The 16,781-nt window shown below is 51.4% G+C and overlaps 1 protein-coding gene across 12 annotated transcripts in view; it reads left to right on the top strand.

The window, feature by feature from the left end:
* ANK1 (ankyrin 1) overlaps window positions 1-16,781 on the top strand; it is a 67,469-nt gene that overhangs the window by 39,801 nt on the left and 10,887 nt on the right. For 11 of the 12 annotated variants that reach the window (XM_063175191.1, XM_063175189.1, XM_063175190.1 and 8 more), the window contains 25 exons: window positions 399-497; window positions 821-919; window positions 1,121-1,219; window positions 2,246-2,443; window positions 2,607-2,705; window positions 2,789-2,887; window positions 5,857-6,054; window positions 6,831-6,929; window positions 7,263-7,361; window positions 7,894-7,992; window positions 8,079-8,171; window positions 8,754-8,826; window positions 9,230-9,253; window positions 10,094-10,193; window positions 10,454-10,601; window positions 10,794-10,891; window positions 11,631-11,855; window positions 12,579-12,733; window positions 13,027-13,238; window positions 13,324-13,528; window positions 14,411-14,507; window positions 15,299-15,527; window positions 16,071-16,196; window positions 16,277-16,396; window positions 16,592-16,676. In XM_063175191.1, coding sequence (XP_063031261.1) covers window positions 399-497; window positions 821-919; window positions 1,121-1,219; window positions 2,246-2,443; window positions 2,607-2,705; window positions 2,789-2,887; window positions 5,857-6,054; window positions 6,831-6,929; window positions 7,263-7,361; window positions 7,894-7,992; window positions 8,079-8,171; window positions 8,754-8,826; window positions 9,230-9,253; window positions 10,094-10,193; window positions 10,454-10,601; window positions 10,794-10,891; window positions 11,631-11,855; window positions 12,579-12,733; window positions 13,027-13,238; window positions 13,324-13,528; window positions 14,411-14,507; window positions 15,299-15,527; window positions 16,071-16,196; window positions 16,277-16,396; window positions 16,592-16,676 — 3,178 coding nt within the window. The remainder of the gene's footprint in view (window positions 1-398; window positions 498-820; window positions 920-1,120; window positions 1,220-2,245; window positions 2,444-2,606; window positions 2,706-2,788; window positions 2,888-5,856; window positions 6,055-6,830; window positions 6,930-7,262; window positions 7,362-7,893; window positions 7,993-8,078; window positions 8,172-8,753; window positions 8,827-9,229; window positions 9,254-10,093; window positions 10,194-10,453; window positions 10,602-10,793; window positions 10,892-11,630; window positions 11,856-12,578; window positions 12,734-13,026; window positions 13,239-13,323; window positions 13,529-14,410; window positions 14,508-15,298; window positions 15,528-16,070; window positions 16,197-16,276; window positions 16,397-16,591; window positions 16,677-16,781) is intronic. The other variant, XM_063175187.1, reaches the window with a different exon arrangement.

Below are 16,781 nucleotides of genomic sequence, written 5' to 3'. Positions count from 1 at the left end.
TTGACTTTTATGTTTTAGAAGGCTTGATGCATTGTTTTATGAGATATATTGCGCTAAAACTGTACTAAAAGAATAGAAGGAAGGGTTTCTTCAGAAGGCTGGCTAAGAATAGAATTATAAGGAATGATGTGCCTCAGACTCTCTGTCCGAGCTAGCTGGGCTGTGATTGGCCATTAATTAGAAACAACTAACATGAGACCGATCATAGATCGACGTATTGCATTCCACAGCAGCAGATAACCAATGTTTACATTTTGTTCTTGAGGCTTCTCAGCTTCTCAAGAGGAAAAATCTGTAAAAAAAGGATTTTTCATAAAAGATGTCTGCAGCAGTGGGGCAGGCTGGGCCAGGGGAGAGACAGAGTTCATACAAATGACCGTCCGTCTGTCTGTCTGCAGAATGGCTTCACGCCCCTCCATATTGCCTGCAAGAAAAACCACATCCGAGTGATGGAGCTGCTGCTGAAGACGGGTGCCTCCATTGATGCTGTCACAGAGGTGGGTGGGCTGAGCCCATCCTCAGCTCTCTTGGTTCTGCACGTGTGGCAGGATGTGATGTCCCTGCTGCTTCTGCCACACCCCCAGAACCTTTCTTGGTGCTCTTTGCAGCTCAGATTTAGTCTGGCAGCCTCATCCTGAAGGGCAAGGAGATGCAGGGGAGACAGCAACTCCCTGTGTTTCCTCCTCACTCACCTGCCAGGCTCCTTGGGCAGATGGGGACTCAGATTTTACCTGTCCTGGGGAGAAGGAGGAGGGGACAGTGAGAGATATTGCCAAGGCCATAAGTCCCATCTTGTCTTCTGGCCCCTTTCTCTTCACAGTCCGGCCTGACCCCCCTGCATGTGGCTGCCTTCATGGGACACCTGCCCATCGTCAAGACTCTGCTGCAGCGTGGAGCCTCTCCCAATGTGTCCAACGTGGTGAGTCCCACCCTGGCTGGGGCTTTGGGAGCTCAGCTTACTGGGGTTCAGCAGGATATCCAGCTCCTGCACCCTCTGCTCACCCGAGCAGTCCCTGGTGCCTTCTGCTTTGTGCTGGCACTGCTCTCCTTTGTTCAGAATGACTGCAGGAAGGCATTTCCCCTCCTTTGGCCTCACCACTTTGTCCTGTCTTTGGTGCAGAAAGTAGAGACTCCTCTGCACATGGCAGCCAGAGCTGGGCACACAGATGTGGCAAAGTACCTGCTGCAGAACAAAGCCAAAGCCAATGCCAAGGCCAAGGTAGGTGCAGAGGATAATCAGCTGTGTGATAATCACCTCTGGGAACAGCTGGTGCTGGGTTCCTTTGCTGTGCCCAGAGCAGGGCTGGGATCCCTTTGGCATCACAAGAAGGGACTGGTCTGCCCAGACTGTTGGGAAGGATGAAAGTTTGGCAAGAAAGTCTCACAGATCTGTGTGCTTAGCAGAAAGATTTTTAAATGTAGAGTCTGATGAAGGAATAGAGATGGAAGCAAGTTTTGATATAGAAGAAAAGAATTGCTGAGCCAGTCTTGCTGGCTAACCAAGGAGGCAAAGGGTGTGTTAGTTCGAAATTTTTATAGCTTAGTGCAAAAGATAAACCCACCCCAAACAAGAAGATGTTTTTACCAAGCAGAAGGCACAGGCAAACAAGTCAGCAAAGCTGCAAGTAGAAAAAAAATCTCAGAATTTTCCACTGCAAGAAAACCGAAAACCAACTTCTAGCTTAAACTGTAATGTACTGACTTTTAGTGATTGGAGAACAGTAACATGAATATGGTAATTACAGTAGTTATGATAGGCTGTAGATAATAGTTAAGGTATAGATTGGTTGTACTGTATGAAGATGCTAAGCAAAGAAAAGTAAATAATGCATTGTAACCAAAAGAAAAGTAAATAATGCATTGTAACCAAAACCAAAGGGTCTCCAGGCCTGCCTGCAGCTGGAGCTGACAGCTGTGGGCACAGCTCTGTCACCCATGATCCCAGACTGCTATGACCTCTTAGATACAATAATTTTGGAGAGCCCCTGGAGTCACACAGCTCTCATTTTGGCTCTCACAGTGGCGCCCAACGTGGGGCACCATTAGTAGGAGCCTGAATGAGAGATGTGGGTTTCCAAGCCTGCCTGCAGCTGGAGCTGACAGCTGTGGGCACAGCTCTGTCACCCATGACCCCGGACTGCTGTAACCTCTCAGACAGAATAAACTGCATTTTGAAGAGCTTCCTAGAGTCCCACATCTCTCATTTAAGCTCTCACACCAGACAGCTCCTTTGCCCCCCTCACAGGACGACCAGACTCCTCTGCACTGTGCTGCACGCATCGGCCACACTGGCATGGTCAAACTCCTCCTGGAGAACAACGCCAACCCCAACCTGGCCACCACGGCAGGGCACACGCCCCTGCACATCACTGCCAGAGAGGGGCACATGGACACAGCCCAGGCCCTGCTGGAGAAGGGAGCCTCACAGACCTGCATGACCAAGGTAGGCTGCTGAGCCCAATGCTGCGGGAGGCATGGCCCAGCTGGGGCAAGGCTGGTGGCACAGTGTCCCTGTGGCAGGAGGGGCAGCCTCCTCCTGTGTTGCAGCAGGTGCCAGCACTCTCCTTCATCTCTGCCACCCTGTGATGGGCTGCCTTTCTCCTCAGAAAGGATTTACCCCTCTCCACGTTGCAGCCAAGTATGGAAAGGTGGATGTGGCAGAGTTGCTGCTGGCGCACGACGCTCAGCCCAATGCGGCAGGGAAGGTGAGAGTTGCTCCTGTGGGAGGGGTGGTCGCGTGTGGGGAGAGGCTCTGTGTCACCTGCCTGTCCTGTCTCATCCACTACAGAATGGCCTGACTCCACTGCACGTGGCTGTGCACCACAACAACCTGGAGATCGTCAGGCTGCTGCTTCCCAAGGGCAGCTCCCCACACAACTCAGCCTGGGTAAGTCTGGACTGAGATGTGGGCATGTGGGGATGTGGGGTGCGACCGTGTTCACAGGGGTCCCAGGTTGAGGGAAGAGATGAGGATCTGACTCCATGTTTCAGAAGGCTTGATTTATTATTGCATTATATTTATTACATTAAAACTATACTAAAAGAATAGAAGAAAGGATTTCATCAGAGGGCCGGCTAAGAATAGAATAGAATAGAATAGAATAGAATAGAATAGAATAGAATAGAATAGAATAGAATAGAATAGAATAGAATAGAATAGAATAGAATAGAATAGAATAGAATAGAATAGAATAGAATAGAATAGAATAGAATAGAATAGAATAGAATAGCAAAGAATGATAACAAAGGTTTGTGGCTCAGACTCTCTGTCTGAGCCAGCTGACTGTGATTGGCCATTAATTAGAAACAGCCACATGAGACCAATCACAGATGCACCTGTTGCGTCCCACAGCAGCAGATAACCATTGTTTACATTTTGTTCCTGAGGCCTCCCAGCTTCTCAGGAGGAAAAATCCTTAGGAAAGGATTTTCCATAAAAGATGTCTGCGACAGTGGGGATGTGGGGATGTAGGATGTGGGGATTGGGGGATGTGGGGATGGGGGATGTGGGGATGGGGAGATGGAGATGTGGGGATATGGAGGTGTGGGGATGTGGGATGTAGGATATGGTGTGTGTCCAGTGCCAGCCTGGGGCCAGCCTTGCCCCGCAACCCTGGCACTCAGGGAATGCACGAGGGACTGATCAGCACCAGGCTCTCTCCATGAGGCACACTGATGTCCTCAGAGCAGGTGGAGCGGGCAGGCAGGGTGCCAGGCAGTGGTCCTGCTCCAGCAGCTAGGCTGCGTCAGGCATGGTCCTGCTGGCAGCATGCTGCCTGCTGCGTGGGGAACGGTGTTTCCATGGCAAGTCCTGCAGAGCAGCGCTGCAGTCTGGCAGCTTGGGAAAGCACAGGCAAATGTTTGCATGCAGCTATGAAGCAGTGAGTCAGAAAACCCACAGGCTTGTGAGAGCTCTGAGCCTGAGCGTGGCGAGCAGCGTCTCCCCACAGGGCCCACCAGCAGGCGCCTTGCCTCCCGAGCTGTTTGCAAAAGCTGCATCCTCAAAACAGCCAAGTGGCTGCTGGTGCCAGCCCTCCCCATCTGGCACTTCCCTCTCCCCTGTGCAGACAGGCTGGTGAGAGGAATGGGGGATTTGTCTTTGCAAACAAGCTGTGGGTCTGCTGGGAGATAAAACCAGCACTGGGTGATGAAAGAAGCAAGGGGAAGGATTCCACTGATTGATGAATGGAAGAAGATATTTGCTTTTGCAAATAAACTTTGGGGTCGCTGGTAAATGAAATTAGACATTGAAAGATGGAAGAAACAACAAGGGAAGAAAAACCCCTAAATTCAGTAAGAATTAAAAAATAGAGGGGGGTTATGCATTAGAGGGAAATCTTTGAGATCAGGTGTTTGGGGAAGTCTGAACTTCTCAATTACCTCCAAAATGGGGAAAACCTCCTAAATTCCATAAGAATTAAAAGGGACGGTTATGCATCAGAGGGAAGTCTTTGATATCAGGTGTTCTGGGATGTCTGAACCTCTCAAGTACCTCAGAAATGGGGAAAGAGAGAAGGGAAATGTGGCTGGAAATTGGGATTAAAAGGGAGGCTGCGTCCTCCAAAAATTGGATAAACCCCAGGGGATGCCCCATGGCCTCTGCCTTGATTGGAATAAAGTCAAAGGACTCCTCTGTCTCCTTTTTGGACACAGAGCTCTGGTGTTTGTGGGTTAATTTCCCTGGCACGGGGCAGGTGCCAGTGCCGGTGCCAGCCCCGCGGTGCGCCTGCGTCAGCGGGTGCTGCCAGCTGCTCTGCTCTGCTCTGCTCTGCTCTGCTCTGCAGCACGGGCACGGCTCGAGGCCCTGCAGGCTCTGCCTGAATGCTGATGCTGTGTGCTGGGATTTCAGCTCCACATCTCAGCCAGGCTCATCCCTGTGTCAGCCCCAGGAGGGTGCACGCTGTCGTTACAGGGTGAAGATGTTCGCACTGTAATGGACTGGGGAAGAGACGAGGATCAGGCTCTGTTTCAGAAGGCTTGATTTATTATTTTATGATATGTATTACATTAAAACTGTACTAAAAGAATAGAAGAAAGGATTTCATGATAAAGCTAGCTAAGAATAGAATAGCAAAGAATGATAATAAAGCTTCTGTCTCAGACTCTCTGCCAGCTGACTGTGATTGGCCATTAATTAGAAACAACCACATGAGACCAATCACAGATGCACCTGTTGCATTCCACAGTAGCAGATAATCATGGTTTACATTTTGTTCCTGAGTCTTCTCAGCTTCTCAGGAGGAAAAATCCTAAGGAAAGGATTTTCCATAAAAGATGTCTGCGACATTATAGGGCACCAAACAACACAACTGCACACACTGCTGCTGTCAAGGTGAAGAAAATTGAATTTTATATTCTGATTCCAACATTTATAGATTTCCAAAAGTGACAGCGGATTGGAGGGTGGCAGTGCCACCTCTCCAATGACACTGGACAAACCAACAGTTTATCAAAACTCTCCTCCTCCATAAAAGAATGCAAAACAATAAGTTATGTACAGAAAGCGTGTGAGAAAGTTTGTTACAAGAATCAGTAAACAACAGAAGGCTTAGAAAATATTAAAAAAATCAGGGTGACATCACACTGCTGCAGAAATTCATGTGTGGAAAACTCTAGGAGAGCCCCTAATAGTCTAACCTGAAGCAGGTGGTCTTTGAAACCCCTTTGTGCTGATTTGGTTTGAAGAGGGAGCGGGATTTGGCGTCAGTGGCAGGGCTGGTTGCTGTCACAGAGACGGTGTTGGGGGGACATCCCTGAGCTCTGAAAGTCAGCCAGGAAGGGCAGGGTGGCACCTCCCATCCCTTGGGCTCTGCCTGGCATGGCTGGGCACTGCCACGAGCCTCTCTCCCCCTGCAGAACGGGTACACCCCGCTGCACATCGCTGCCAAGCAGAACCAGATGGAGGTGGCCAGCAGCCTGCTGCAGTACGGCGCCTCTGCCAACGCCGAGTCCATGCAGGGAGTCACCCCCCTGCACCTGGCTGCCCAGGAGGGCCACGCCGACATGGTGGCCCTGCTCTTCTCCAAACAAGCCAACGGCAACCTGGGCAACAAGGTGAGTTGTGGCGGTGCTCGCAGGGGTTTTCAGGATGAGGGAAGAGATGGACGTCTGGCTCCGTTTTTCAGAAGGCTTGATTTTTTATGATACATGTATTACAATTATAGTAAAGAATAGAAGGAAAACTTTCATCTCAGAAGGCTGGCTAAGCTAAGAATAGAAAGGAATGAATAACAAAGATTTGTGTCTCAGACAGAGAGTCCAAGCTAACTGGGCTGTGACTGGCCATTAATTAGAAACAACCCCATGAGACCAATCACAGATGCACCTGTTGCATTCCGCAGCAGCAGATAACCATTGTTTACATTTTGTTGCTGAAACCTCTCAGCTTCTCAGCAGGAAAAAATCCTAAGGAAAGGATTTTGATAAAAAAGATGCCTGTGACAGTAAGTTGTACCAGAGCATCCTGCCAGGCTGGGGGCAAACCAGCCAGCAGAGAACAGCACAGAACAGCAGAGAACAGCAGAGAACAGCAGAGAACAGCAGTCTAGAAGGTTGTCCAGCCTCTGGAATAGCAGAGAACAGCAGTCTGGAGGGTGGTCCAGCCTCTGGAATAGCAGAGAACAGCAGTCTAGAAGGTTGTCCAGCCTCTGGAATAGCAGAGAACAGCAGTCTGGAGGGTGGTCCAGCCTCTGGAATAGCAGAGAACAGCAGTCTGGAGGATGGTCCAGTCCCTCCTTTGGGCAGCGGTGCCCTGTGTCAGTCAGTTTGCCAGGCTGGAGACCCCAGAGAGCCCGGAGCTGCCACCGTGCTGAGACCCTCTCTCTTTGCAGAGTGGCCTGACTCCTCTCCACCTTGTGGCCCAAGAGGGGCATGTGCAGGTTGCTGATGTTCTGGTGAAGCACGGAGTCACAGTGGATGCAACGACCAGGGTAAAGTAGTGCATTGACCTCTTTTTATTCTTTTCTTTGTATTTCTGCAAGAGACTCCTTCTAGCAGGCATCCTTACCATTTTACCTGTATCCTGGGGACTTTTCCTCCTCTTCCCCCCATCTCTCTGGAGGGGTGATTCTTGCCTGCACCCATAGCTCACCTCCATGGTGGAGCATCTGAAGTTCTGTGATTTAGTCTTGGGCTTTTGGGGAGCCCCCAGGTGTGTGCCTCATCCTCCATGCACGGAGGCTTGCCTGTGGGATGAGCATATCCAAGCCAGAAGGGCAGAGAGCAATGGGGAGGGCACACAGTGACCTGATCTTGTCTTTCAGATGGGCTACACCCCTCTGCACGTGGCCAGCCATTACGGGAACATCAAGCTGGTGAAGTTTCTGCTGCAGCACCAAGCAGATGTCAATGCCAAGACCAAGGTACAGAACTCCAAGGGCCCTTCTGCCATGGGCAAATGTGGTGGTGTTCTCAGGATGAGGGAAGAGATGAGAATGTTGACTCCATGTTTCAGAAGGCTGATTTATTATTTTATTATATATATTATATTAAAAGAAAATTATATATTGGAAATATACTAAAAGAGTAGAAGAAAGGATTTCATCAGAAAGCTTGAAAGGAATAGAAAGGAATGATAACAAAAGTTTGTGACTCTCAGAGGGTCCAAGCCAACTGACTGTGATTGGCCATTAATTAGAAGCAACCAACATGGACCAATCAAAGATGCACCCGTTGCATCCCACAGCAGCAGATAATTATTGCTTTTCACTTCCTCTGAGGCTTCTCAGGAGAAAAATCCTGGCAAAGGGATTTTTCAGAAAATATCATGGCAACAGCACATGGGTTGATGGGGAGGTGGAGCTGTCGCAGCGCTCCAGGTGTGAGGCCTGGGGGGAATTTCTGGGCCAGCACCTTCCAGAACTGATTGCAGCCGTGCTCTGTCCTCCCCTGCAGCTGGGCTACACCCCCCTGCACCAGGCAGCCCAGCAGGGCCACACGGACGTGGTGACGCTGCTGCTGAAGCACGGAGCATCTCCCAACGAGATCAGCACGGTGAGCGCCGTGCGTCCCTGCCCCTCTGCGCTCTGGTGAGCTCAGGCAGCTCCCTGAGCCGCTGACCCTCTCTGCTCCCTGCACAGAACGGCACCACTCCGCTGGCCATCGCAAAGCGCCTCGGCTACATCTCCGTCACCGACGTGCTCAAGATTGTCACAGAGGAGACCGACATCCCGGTGAGCCCCTGCGGGCCGGGATGCTGGGCAGGAGGAGGGCTGGCAGTGGGAAAGGTCTGCCCCAGATGGGTGCCCCAGTCCTATGAGGTGCCCAGCCCGAGTGTGAGGAGTCAGCTGCATGGAGCTGTGCAGCAAAATAGGGTTCTCCTCCAGCCAGGTCTCATAAGAGATCTGTTGGAGATCTATTTCACACCCAAGACAGCTCAGCTACCTCAGAAGGCGTAAAATCAGCAGGATGGCTTCTGAGGCAGTGTTGGAAACAAAAAGGTTTTAATGAAAGGCAAAATAACAAAACTTTTTACAGAGAAAAGCCAAGCCAGGTGCAAGAGGTCCTTGTAAAACACCTCACAAAAGCAATTAGTTTCTTTGTTCTCTTCTTTTTCTAGTAAATTGCTCAGGCAGGACTTTTTGGCTCCTGTCCAATCCTTAAGTTTGAGGTGGCGTCCCCCAGATCCTATGAGGTGTCTTTTCACCCAATTGAGGAGAGAAACTTCTGGGTTTATTTCCTTTTTAAGGGGACAAAGGAGAGTTTTGTCACATTCCTGTAGGCTTCCTCTGACCCTGCTCTCTCCGCTCCCACAGTCTGTTGGTGACAAACACCGCATGAGCTTCCCAGAGACTGTAGACGAGATTCTGGACGTGTCAGAGGATGAAGGTGAGGGCTGGGAGTTGGGTCCCGCCATCCCAGAGGTGTGCCACGCTGCTGGGTCAGTGCCAAGGGGATGGCACTGGTGTTCCTGCTGGAACAGGGGCACCCCCAGGCCAGGGAGCTGCGTGGGCCCTGCTGGGGTCTTGCAGAGAGGATGGAGGGAAGCCCACCAGGCTCCTGAGGTGTCACCTCCTGCCTTGGGTGCCTCCCTGCACTGTGCAGGGGGGATAAGTGTGGACATCTCCGTGATCCCATGGCGCAGGGACTGTGCAGAGAGCCCCAGGGCGTGCAGAGCCCCCGCTGCGCCTTGCTCAGGCAAGGAGGGTCCCAGCTGCCAGCCCAGCTGCAGCTGGTTTGCTCCTGCACCCTCCCAGCCAACACCTCACTTTTGCCTCTTCTTACTTTGCAGGCACTGCTCATGTCACAGTAATGGGTATGAAATGTGTCCCCTGCCCCCAGCTCAATGGCCCATTTCACCCCATGGCCACTGACCATCCGCACGCCATGTCCATTGCTGAGCCTCGCTGCTGCTCTGCAGAGCCAGCCCTGCCATCCTGCCCTGCCAACCGTGTCCGTGCTGCTTGCTGTGGTGTGACTGCATGAACGGGCATCCTCCCACCCAGGAGGAGCCTGGGCCCCCTGTCAGAGCCCTGTCCGCGGCAGGTGGAGGAGCCTGGCGCTGTGACAGTCCCTGGAACTGTGACAATCCCTCCACAACTGCCCCACGCCACCCTGGCCTGAGCGGGGATTGACCCCAGAGCTCAGGGGTCTCTCTTGCTGTGCTCCCCTGCCCATTTCTGGGGCACCCTGCTGCAGGAAGTGCAGGACACCCTTCCCACAAGGCACTGGCCTGAGCCAAACCCTGATGTGCTGATTAGCAGGTATTAATGAGGCCAGTGGTCAGTATTAGCAGAGCTCTGTGCTTCCAGTGAGGGGTAGTGTTAGGGCAGCATCGTAACACCCCTAACATCCCCCAGTGGTGCCCATGTCCCTGTGTAGGGCAGGCACCAAAGTGTGAAGCATCCCCTGCGCTGTGTTTGGTGCTGTGAGAAAGAGTTTAGGAGCAGCCACGTTTCCCAGTGGCTCCCACAGCCCCTGTCCCCCTGTCCTGCCATTGTGGCAGCAGCAAAGCCCTCCCTGTGTCTGGCTGAGGGCAAGAGAGTGTGTGTGTGTGTGTGTGTCCAGCAGGGATGGGCCCCAGGGCTGGGTATCTGTGGTATCTGTGTTCCCTTGTCCATCCGCCTCTGCTTGCTGAGCCAACTCTTGGTTTCAGAGGAAGAGCTGGTTGCAAAGCCCAAGACACCAGATCTCAGGGAGCAGGAAGGCAAAAGAGAGCTGCTGGAGTTCATGGCCACAACGACACTGGAGCAAACGTAAGAGACGCTGCGTGGTGGGGAGGGAGCAGGTACACAGGGCACAGGACCAGCTTTGTGCTGGGCAAGGGGCGCAGAAAGCTCTGGGCAAGGAACAGATCACTGAGCCCTCGCTGCAGGCAAAGCTGTTCCTGCAGCAGGACATGGGGCTGCTGCTTAATTTACCTTTATCCAGTGGCCCCAGAACTCTGTGGGGATGGATGGGCAGGGGCTGAGGGTCCCTAACACTTCCATGGCTGTCACTAACCCTCTCCTGGCAGGGTGGAGTCTCCAGCTGTCCTGCAGGTCCCCTGCGTCCCACCTGAAACTGTGGTGACCAGAGCTGAGGAGACTGAGCAGGTAGGACCTGTGGAGACAGAAGCTGAGCAAGTCAGCCTGCTGCATGCACCCTCGGTGTCCCCACAGGAGGTGAGCATGACACACAGCCTGCCACGGCCTCCCCCGGGCTCCCCCATCACCACAGAGCTCAAGTGTGTGGCGGGTAACGGGCACTGACCCGGTGGTACAGGATGGTCCCGTGAGGATTGTGTGAGGGTGGGCAGGCTCAACACAGCAAGACGGGACTATCTGCCCACAAAATCTCTTCCCTGCCTTTCACAGCCCTCCAAAGAGTTCGATGAGGACTCTCTGATCCCCAGCAGCCCAGCCACAGAGACCTCAGACAACATCAGCCCAGTGGCCAGCCCCGTGCACACAGGGTGAGTGCCCAGCCCGGGCAGCACATGCATGTGACCGTGTTCACAGGGGTTTTTGGATGAAGGAAGAGATGAGGGTCTGACTCTGTTTCAGAAAGCTTGATTTATTATTTTATGATATATATTACATTAAAACTATACTAAAAGAATAGAAGAAATGTTTTTGTTAGAAAGCTGGCTAAGAATGGAATGGAATGGAATGGAATGGAATGGAATGGAATAGAATAGAATAGAATAGAATAGAATAGAATAGAATAGAATAGAATAGAATAGAATAGAATAGAATAGAATGGAATGGAATGGAATGGAATGGAATGGAATGGAATGGAATAGAATAGAATAGAATAGAATAGAATAGAATAGAATAGAATAGAATAGAATAGAATAGAATAGAATAGAATAGAATGATAACAAAGGCTCTGTCCTGGACTCTCCATCTGAGCCAGCTGGATTTCATCAGAAGGCTTGAAAGGAATAGAAAAAAGTTTGTTACTCTCAGAGGGTCCAAGCCAGCTGACTGTGATTGGCCATTAATTACAAACATCCAACATGGGCCAATCACAGATGCACCTGTTGCATTCCACAGCAGCAGATAATCGATGTTGACATTTTGTTCTTGAAGCCTCTCAACTTCTTAGAAGGAAAAATCCTAAAAAAACCGATTTTTTCGTAAAAGATGTCTGCGACACACGCGTGCTCTGGCTGCAATGTGCCCACATCCCCGTGATTCTATCCCCTCCAGGTTCCTGGTGAGCTTCATGGTGGATGCTCGTGGTGGCTCCATGCGGGGCAGCCGGCACCACGGGCTGCGCGTGGTGATCCCGCCCCGCGCCTGCGCGGCGCCCACCCGCATCACCTGCCGCCTGGTGAAACCCCAAAAGCTGCCTGCACCCCCTCCCCTGGCTGAGGAGGAGGGTCTGGGCAGTCGCATCATTGCTCTGGGGCCTGCTGGCGCCCAGTTCCTCAGGTGAGCACAGCTGGGAGAAGAAGGGCAGACTGGGCTGCCCACAGCAGGACTGGGAGCGGATCTGGGTTCTTCTGGAGGGCTTTGCCACACAGGGCAAGAATTCTGCCTCTATCTGCTTCTTGAGGGTGCTACAGGAGACATCCTGTGATGGTGTTCACAGGAGTTCTTGGTTGAGGGAAGAGATGAGGATCTGACTCCATGTTTCAAAAGGCTTGATTTATTATCTTATGATATATATTACATTAAAACTATTCTAAAAGAATGGAAGAAGGGATTTAATCAGAAGCTAAGAATAGAATAGCAAAGAATGATAACAAAAGTTTGGCTCAGCTGTCTGTCCGAGCCAGTTGGCTGTGATTGACCATTAATTAGAAACAACCACATGAGACCAATCACAGATGCACCTGTTGCATTCCACAGCAGCAGATAACCATTGTTTACATTTTGTTCCTGAGGCCTCCCAGCTTCTCAGGAGGAAAAATCCTAAGGAAAGGGTTTTCCATAAAAGATGCCTGCGACAGACATCCCACCTCTTGTGGGGTGCAATGTGTTTCTGGCATGAGTCATTCAACAGTAACAGAGCAGTGTCACAAAAGCCCTGAGCAGCCCCCAGGTGCAGAGCCCTCTTTGGCAGAGCGAGGGAGGTCAGCACTCCTTCCCCAGGGCCACCTTGCTGCCTGCACGTCCTTGTGGGTGCCAGTGGCCTCCCTATGCTCTCTGCAGCCCTGTCATCGTGGAGATCCCACACTTTGCCTCCTATGGCCGTGGGGACCGCGAGCTGGTGGTGCTGCGCAGCGAGAACGGCTCCATGTGGAAGGAGCACCGCAACCGCTACGAGGAGAGCTACATGGACCAGCTGCTCAATGGCATGGACGAGGGTGAGGGGACAGCAGGGCAGGGGCTGCTCGCCTGGCAGGTCCCTAAAGGCTGCAGGTGGCCTGGGAGGTGGAGTGGGGCTGAGTGGTGGGGTCAGTGTGGCGTGGTGGGGCATTGAGTGACATCCACAGGCTGGGTGTATGAGCACCAAGTGACAGCCACAGGCTCAGTGTATGAGCAGTGACAGCCACAGGCTGGGTGTATGAGCAGTGACAGCCACAGGTTTGATATATGAGGCACTGACAGTCACAGGCTTGGTTTTGAGCACTGTTTGATGGCTGTGCTGCCCCTGCAGAGCTGGAGAGCCAGGAGGAGCTGGACAAGAAGCGCGTCTGCCGCATCATCACCACCGACTTCCCCCTCTACTTCGTGGTCATGTCGCGGATTTGCCAGGACTGCGACATGATCGGCCCTGAGGGAGGGTGTTTGAAAAGCACACTGGTGCCCATGGTGCAGGCCACCTTCCCAGACGCTGCTGTCACCAAGAGAGTGAGGCTGGCCCTGCAGGTGAGCCTCAGAGAGCCCGGCCTGGGGCTCAGACATGCTTCTGGGGAAAAGCCATCCCTGACGCCCACCCTTGTGCTCCCCACAGGCACAGCCTGTGCCTGATGAGTTGGTGACCAAGCTGCTGGGGAACCAAGCCACCTTCAGCCCCATTGTCACCGTGGAGCCGCGGCGGAGGAAGTTCCACCGCCCCATCGGCCTGCGGATCCCGCTGCCACCGTCCTGGAAGGACAACCCCCGGGACAGCGGCGAGGGTGACACCACCAGCCTGCGTCTGCTCTGCAGTGTGATCGGTGAGGTCGCAAACGTGCTCTCCGTGGGGGTGGGATTGATAGTGGAGCCCTGGAAAATGTTGAAGATAGAACTTTGAAAATGTTGGGCTTTGTGTTTTCTCAGATCGCTGCGCCTGCGTAAGCAGTATGATAAATGATATGATTGTTAGATGTGATGATTGTTTAGTAATTAAATATAATTGTTATATAACCATAAGAGGAATCATGAGAAACTATGTTGGAAATTTAACGGGGCTATCTTTAGCTGAAAACTGTATATACAATAGAGCAATGTAAGTTTAATAATTAACATGAAAGTTATATAACAATAGAGTATAAAAACATGTTCATCTCGGATGTATGGTCGGAATCAGATTTGGGTTCTAACACCCCGATTCCCAGAGCTCTTAATAAAAGCACTGCATATAATCACTTATGTGGTTATGTGTTTTTGAATGCTAACAGGATGGGCTGCCTCAAGGTGTGCAGCTCCAGGGACCTCATTTCCCCTGTAGAGAAACCAAATGCCCAGGGGATGCAGACCCCAGGCTTTTTGTCATGCTTTTTATAAGCTACAAGAACAATATTTGGTGGGTGATTAGCCGATGGTTTATCGTCATGGTTTATCGTCATGGTTTGTATTTTTTTTGTTTGGTTTTTGGAGGGGGATCAGTTCTGGGGTTAGTTCTATGTTTGTTTGGGAATGGTCGTGAAGCGATGATGATGGTTGATCGTTATTTTTGATAATAGAAAATCTAGAGGAAGGTTAATTGAAGGTGCTTTGATGACAAGTGATTTGGATAATGCAGGGATATACGGTTTAATTATTTGACCAAAAAAAAAAAATCAAGATTAAAAAAATAGATGGAAAGACAGTATGCTCACCCTTGCTTTCTGCTGCAGGAGGGACAGCCCAAGCCCAGTGGGAAGACATAACAGGCACCACAAAGCTAATCTACGAAAATGAGTGTGCTAATTTTACCACCAATGTGTCTGCCAGGTGAGTCCTGGGCAAAATTGTGCCCGTCTGAGGATATCTGGTGCTCCTTGGGCCTTGCTACGGCCTTTGCCAGGAGAAGGCCCTTACCCCTGGGGCTATTCCTCCATGCAGGGTGGTTTCCTCTGGCTTTGAGACCCCCATAGCAAACATCTGGAAACAGTCATGACAGCTGGGCGTGCAGAAGGAAGGGGATCATTATTTTAATTTGGCTGGGTCCATATCCAAGATGGGGCTACACCTTTGTCCAGAACTCTTGGGGCTTCCTTTGCAGTCCAGCTGGGTGTTGAGTGTGGGATTTTCAGGGTTTCCCCATGGCAGGAAGAAATGATGAATCTGACTCCATGTTCTTAGAAGGCTAATTTATTATTCTATTCTATTCTATTCTATTCTATTCTATTCTATTCTATTCTATTCTATTCTATTCTATTCTATTCTATTTGCTGTACTAAAACTATACTAAAGAAAAGAGAAAAGATACAGGCAGAAGACTACAAAGAATGATAATGAAATCTCGTGACTCCTTCCAGAGTCTTGACATAGCCTGACTATGATTATTAAGTCAAAAAAATTCCCATGTTGGATAAACAATCTCCAAACCACATTCCAAAGCAGCAAAACACAGGAGAAGCAAATGAGATAGTATTGTTTTCCTTTTTCTCTGAGGCTTCTCAGCTTCCCAGGAGAAAAATCCTGGGCAAAGAAGATTTTTCAGAAAATATGATGTTGACAGTTGAGGGGTGTGGGGGGCAGCTGCCACTGCCCAGCAGCCCCCTGACCCAAATGTCCTGCAGGTTCTGGCTGGCCGACTGCCCACGCACGGCTGAGGCCGTGCACTTTGCCACCATGCTGTACAAGGAGCTGACAGCCGTGCCCTACATGGCCAAATTCGTGGTGTTTGCCAAGATGAACGACGCGCGGGAGGGCCGGCTGCGCTGCTACTGCATGACTGACGACAAGGTGGACAAGACTTTGGAGCAGCATGAGAACTTCACTGAGGTGGCCCGCAGCAGGGACATCGAGGTTTGTGCCCTCTGCAGCGTGTGTGGAGGGGAGAGGGATAACAAAGGGAGGGGAGACTTGTGACCCTGTTCGCAGGGGTCCGAGGATGAGGAAAGAGGTGAGAATCTGACTCCATGTTTCAGAAGGCTGATTTATTATTTTGTGATATATATTACATTAAAACTATACTAAAAGAATAGAAGAAAGGATTTCATCAGGAGGCTAGCTAAGAATAGAAAAGGAATGAATGATAACAAAAGCTTTTGTCTTGGACAGAGAGTCCAAGCCAGCTCACTGTGATTGGCCATTAATTAGAAACAACCACGTGAGACCAATCACAGATGCACCTGTTGCATTCCACAGCAGCAGATAATCATTTTGTTCCTGAGGCTTCTCAGCTTCTCAGGAGAAAAAATCCTAAACAAAGGATTTTTCATAAAATGTGTCTGTGACAGAGACTGATACCACTGGAAGGGGCTGGCCCTGGCCTGGCTGGGAGAGTCAGGGTTACCTGCTCTGAAGCAGCTCTGCACAGGCTCTGAGGATATTTTCTGCTCTGGCCAGGTGGTGGAGGGAATGCCTTTGCACGTGGAACTCTCAGGGAACCTGGTGCCTGTCAAGAAGGCTGCTCAGCCCCGCACCTTCCTCTTCCAGTCCTTCCGCGAGAACCGTCTCGTCATTCCCATCAAGGTAACGCCAGGGTACAAGGCTGGGCAAGCATTTAGGGCCCTTGGCTGGTGCCAAGGCACCTAACTGGGCTCTGCACTCAGGTCAGGGACAGCAGCAGGGAAGCCAGTGGCTCCCTGTCCTTCCTGCGCAAGGCCATGAAATACGAGGACCTGCAGCACGTGCTCTGCCACCTGAACATCACCATCCCACCCTGCAGCAAGGTCAGTGCAGGGCCTTTGGCACTCTGGTTGGGCCCATCCCTTCCCCAAGCGCAGGGGACAGCCCTTGCTGTCCTCACCTGCACCACGTGGCCATGCCAGGCCACTCAGGAGGTGAAGGAGAAGCGGCCGTGTCAGGGCAGAGCTGCTGCCTTCTCTTCAAGCTGCTGACCCCTTGGTTTGTCACCACCTTCACAGGGAAGTGGCAGTGAGGAGCGAAGGAGGACGCTGACCCCATTGTCCCTGCGGGAGCGATACAGCATCCTAAGTGAGACCAGCTTTGGTATGCAGCCTGCTGGGAGCATCCCAGCCCACTCACCACCTGCAAAGCTGGGATGATCCTGTCACAGTTGCACTCACAGCAACTCCCCTGTCCCTGGAGGTTCCC

Source organism: Melospiza melodia, chromosome 23 (genome assembly GCF_035770615.1).
Source record: "Melospiza melodia melodia isolate bMelMel2 chromosome 23, bMelMel2.pri, whole genome shotgun sequence".
NCBI lineage: Eukaryota > Metazoa > Chordata > Aves > Passeriformes > Passerellidae > Melospiza > Melospiza melodia.
The sequence above is the reverse complement of the archived record's forward strand: the minus strand, read 5'-3'. Positions and strand labels throughout refer to the sequence as shown.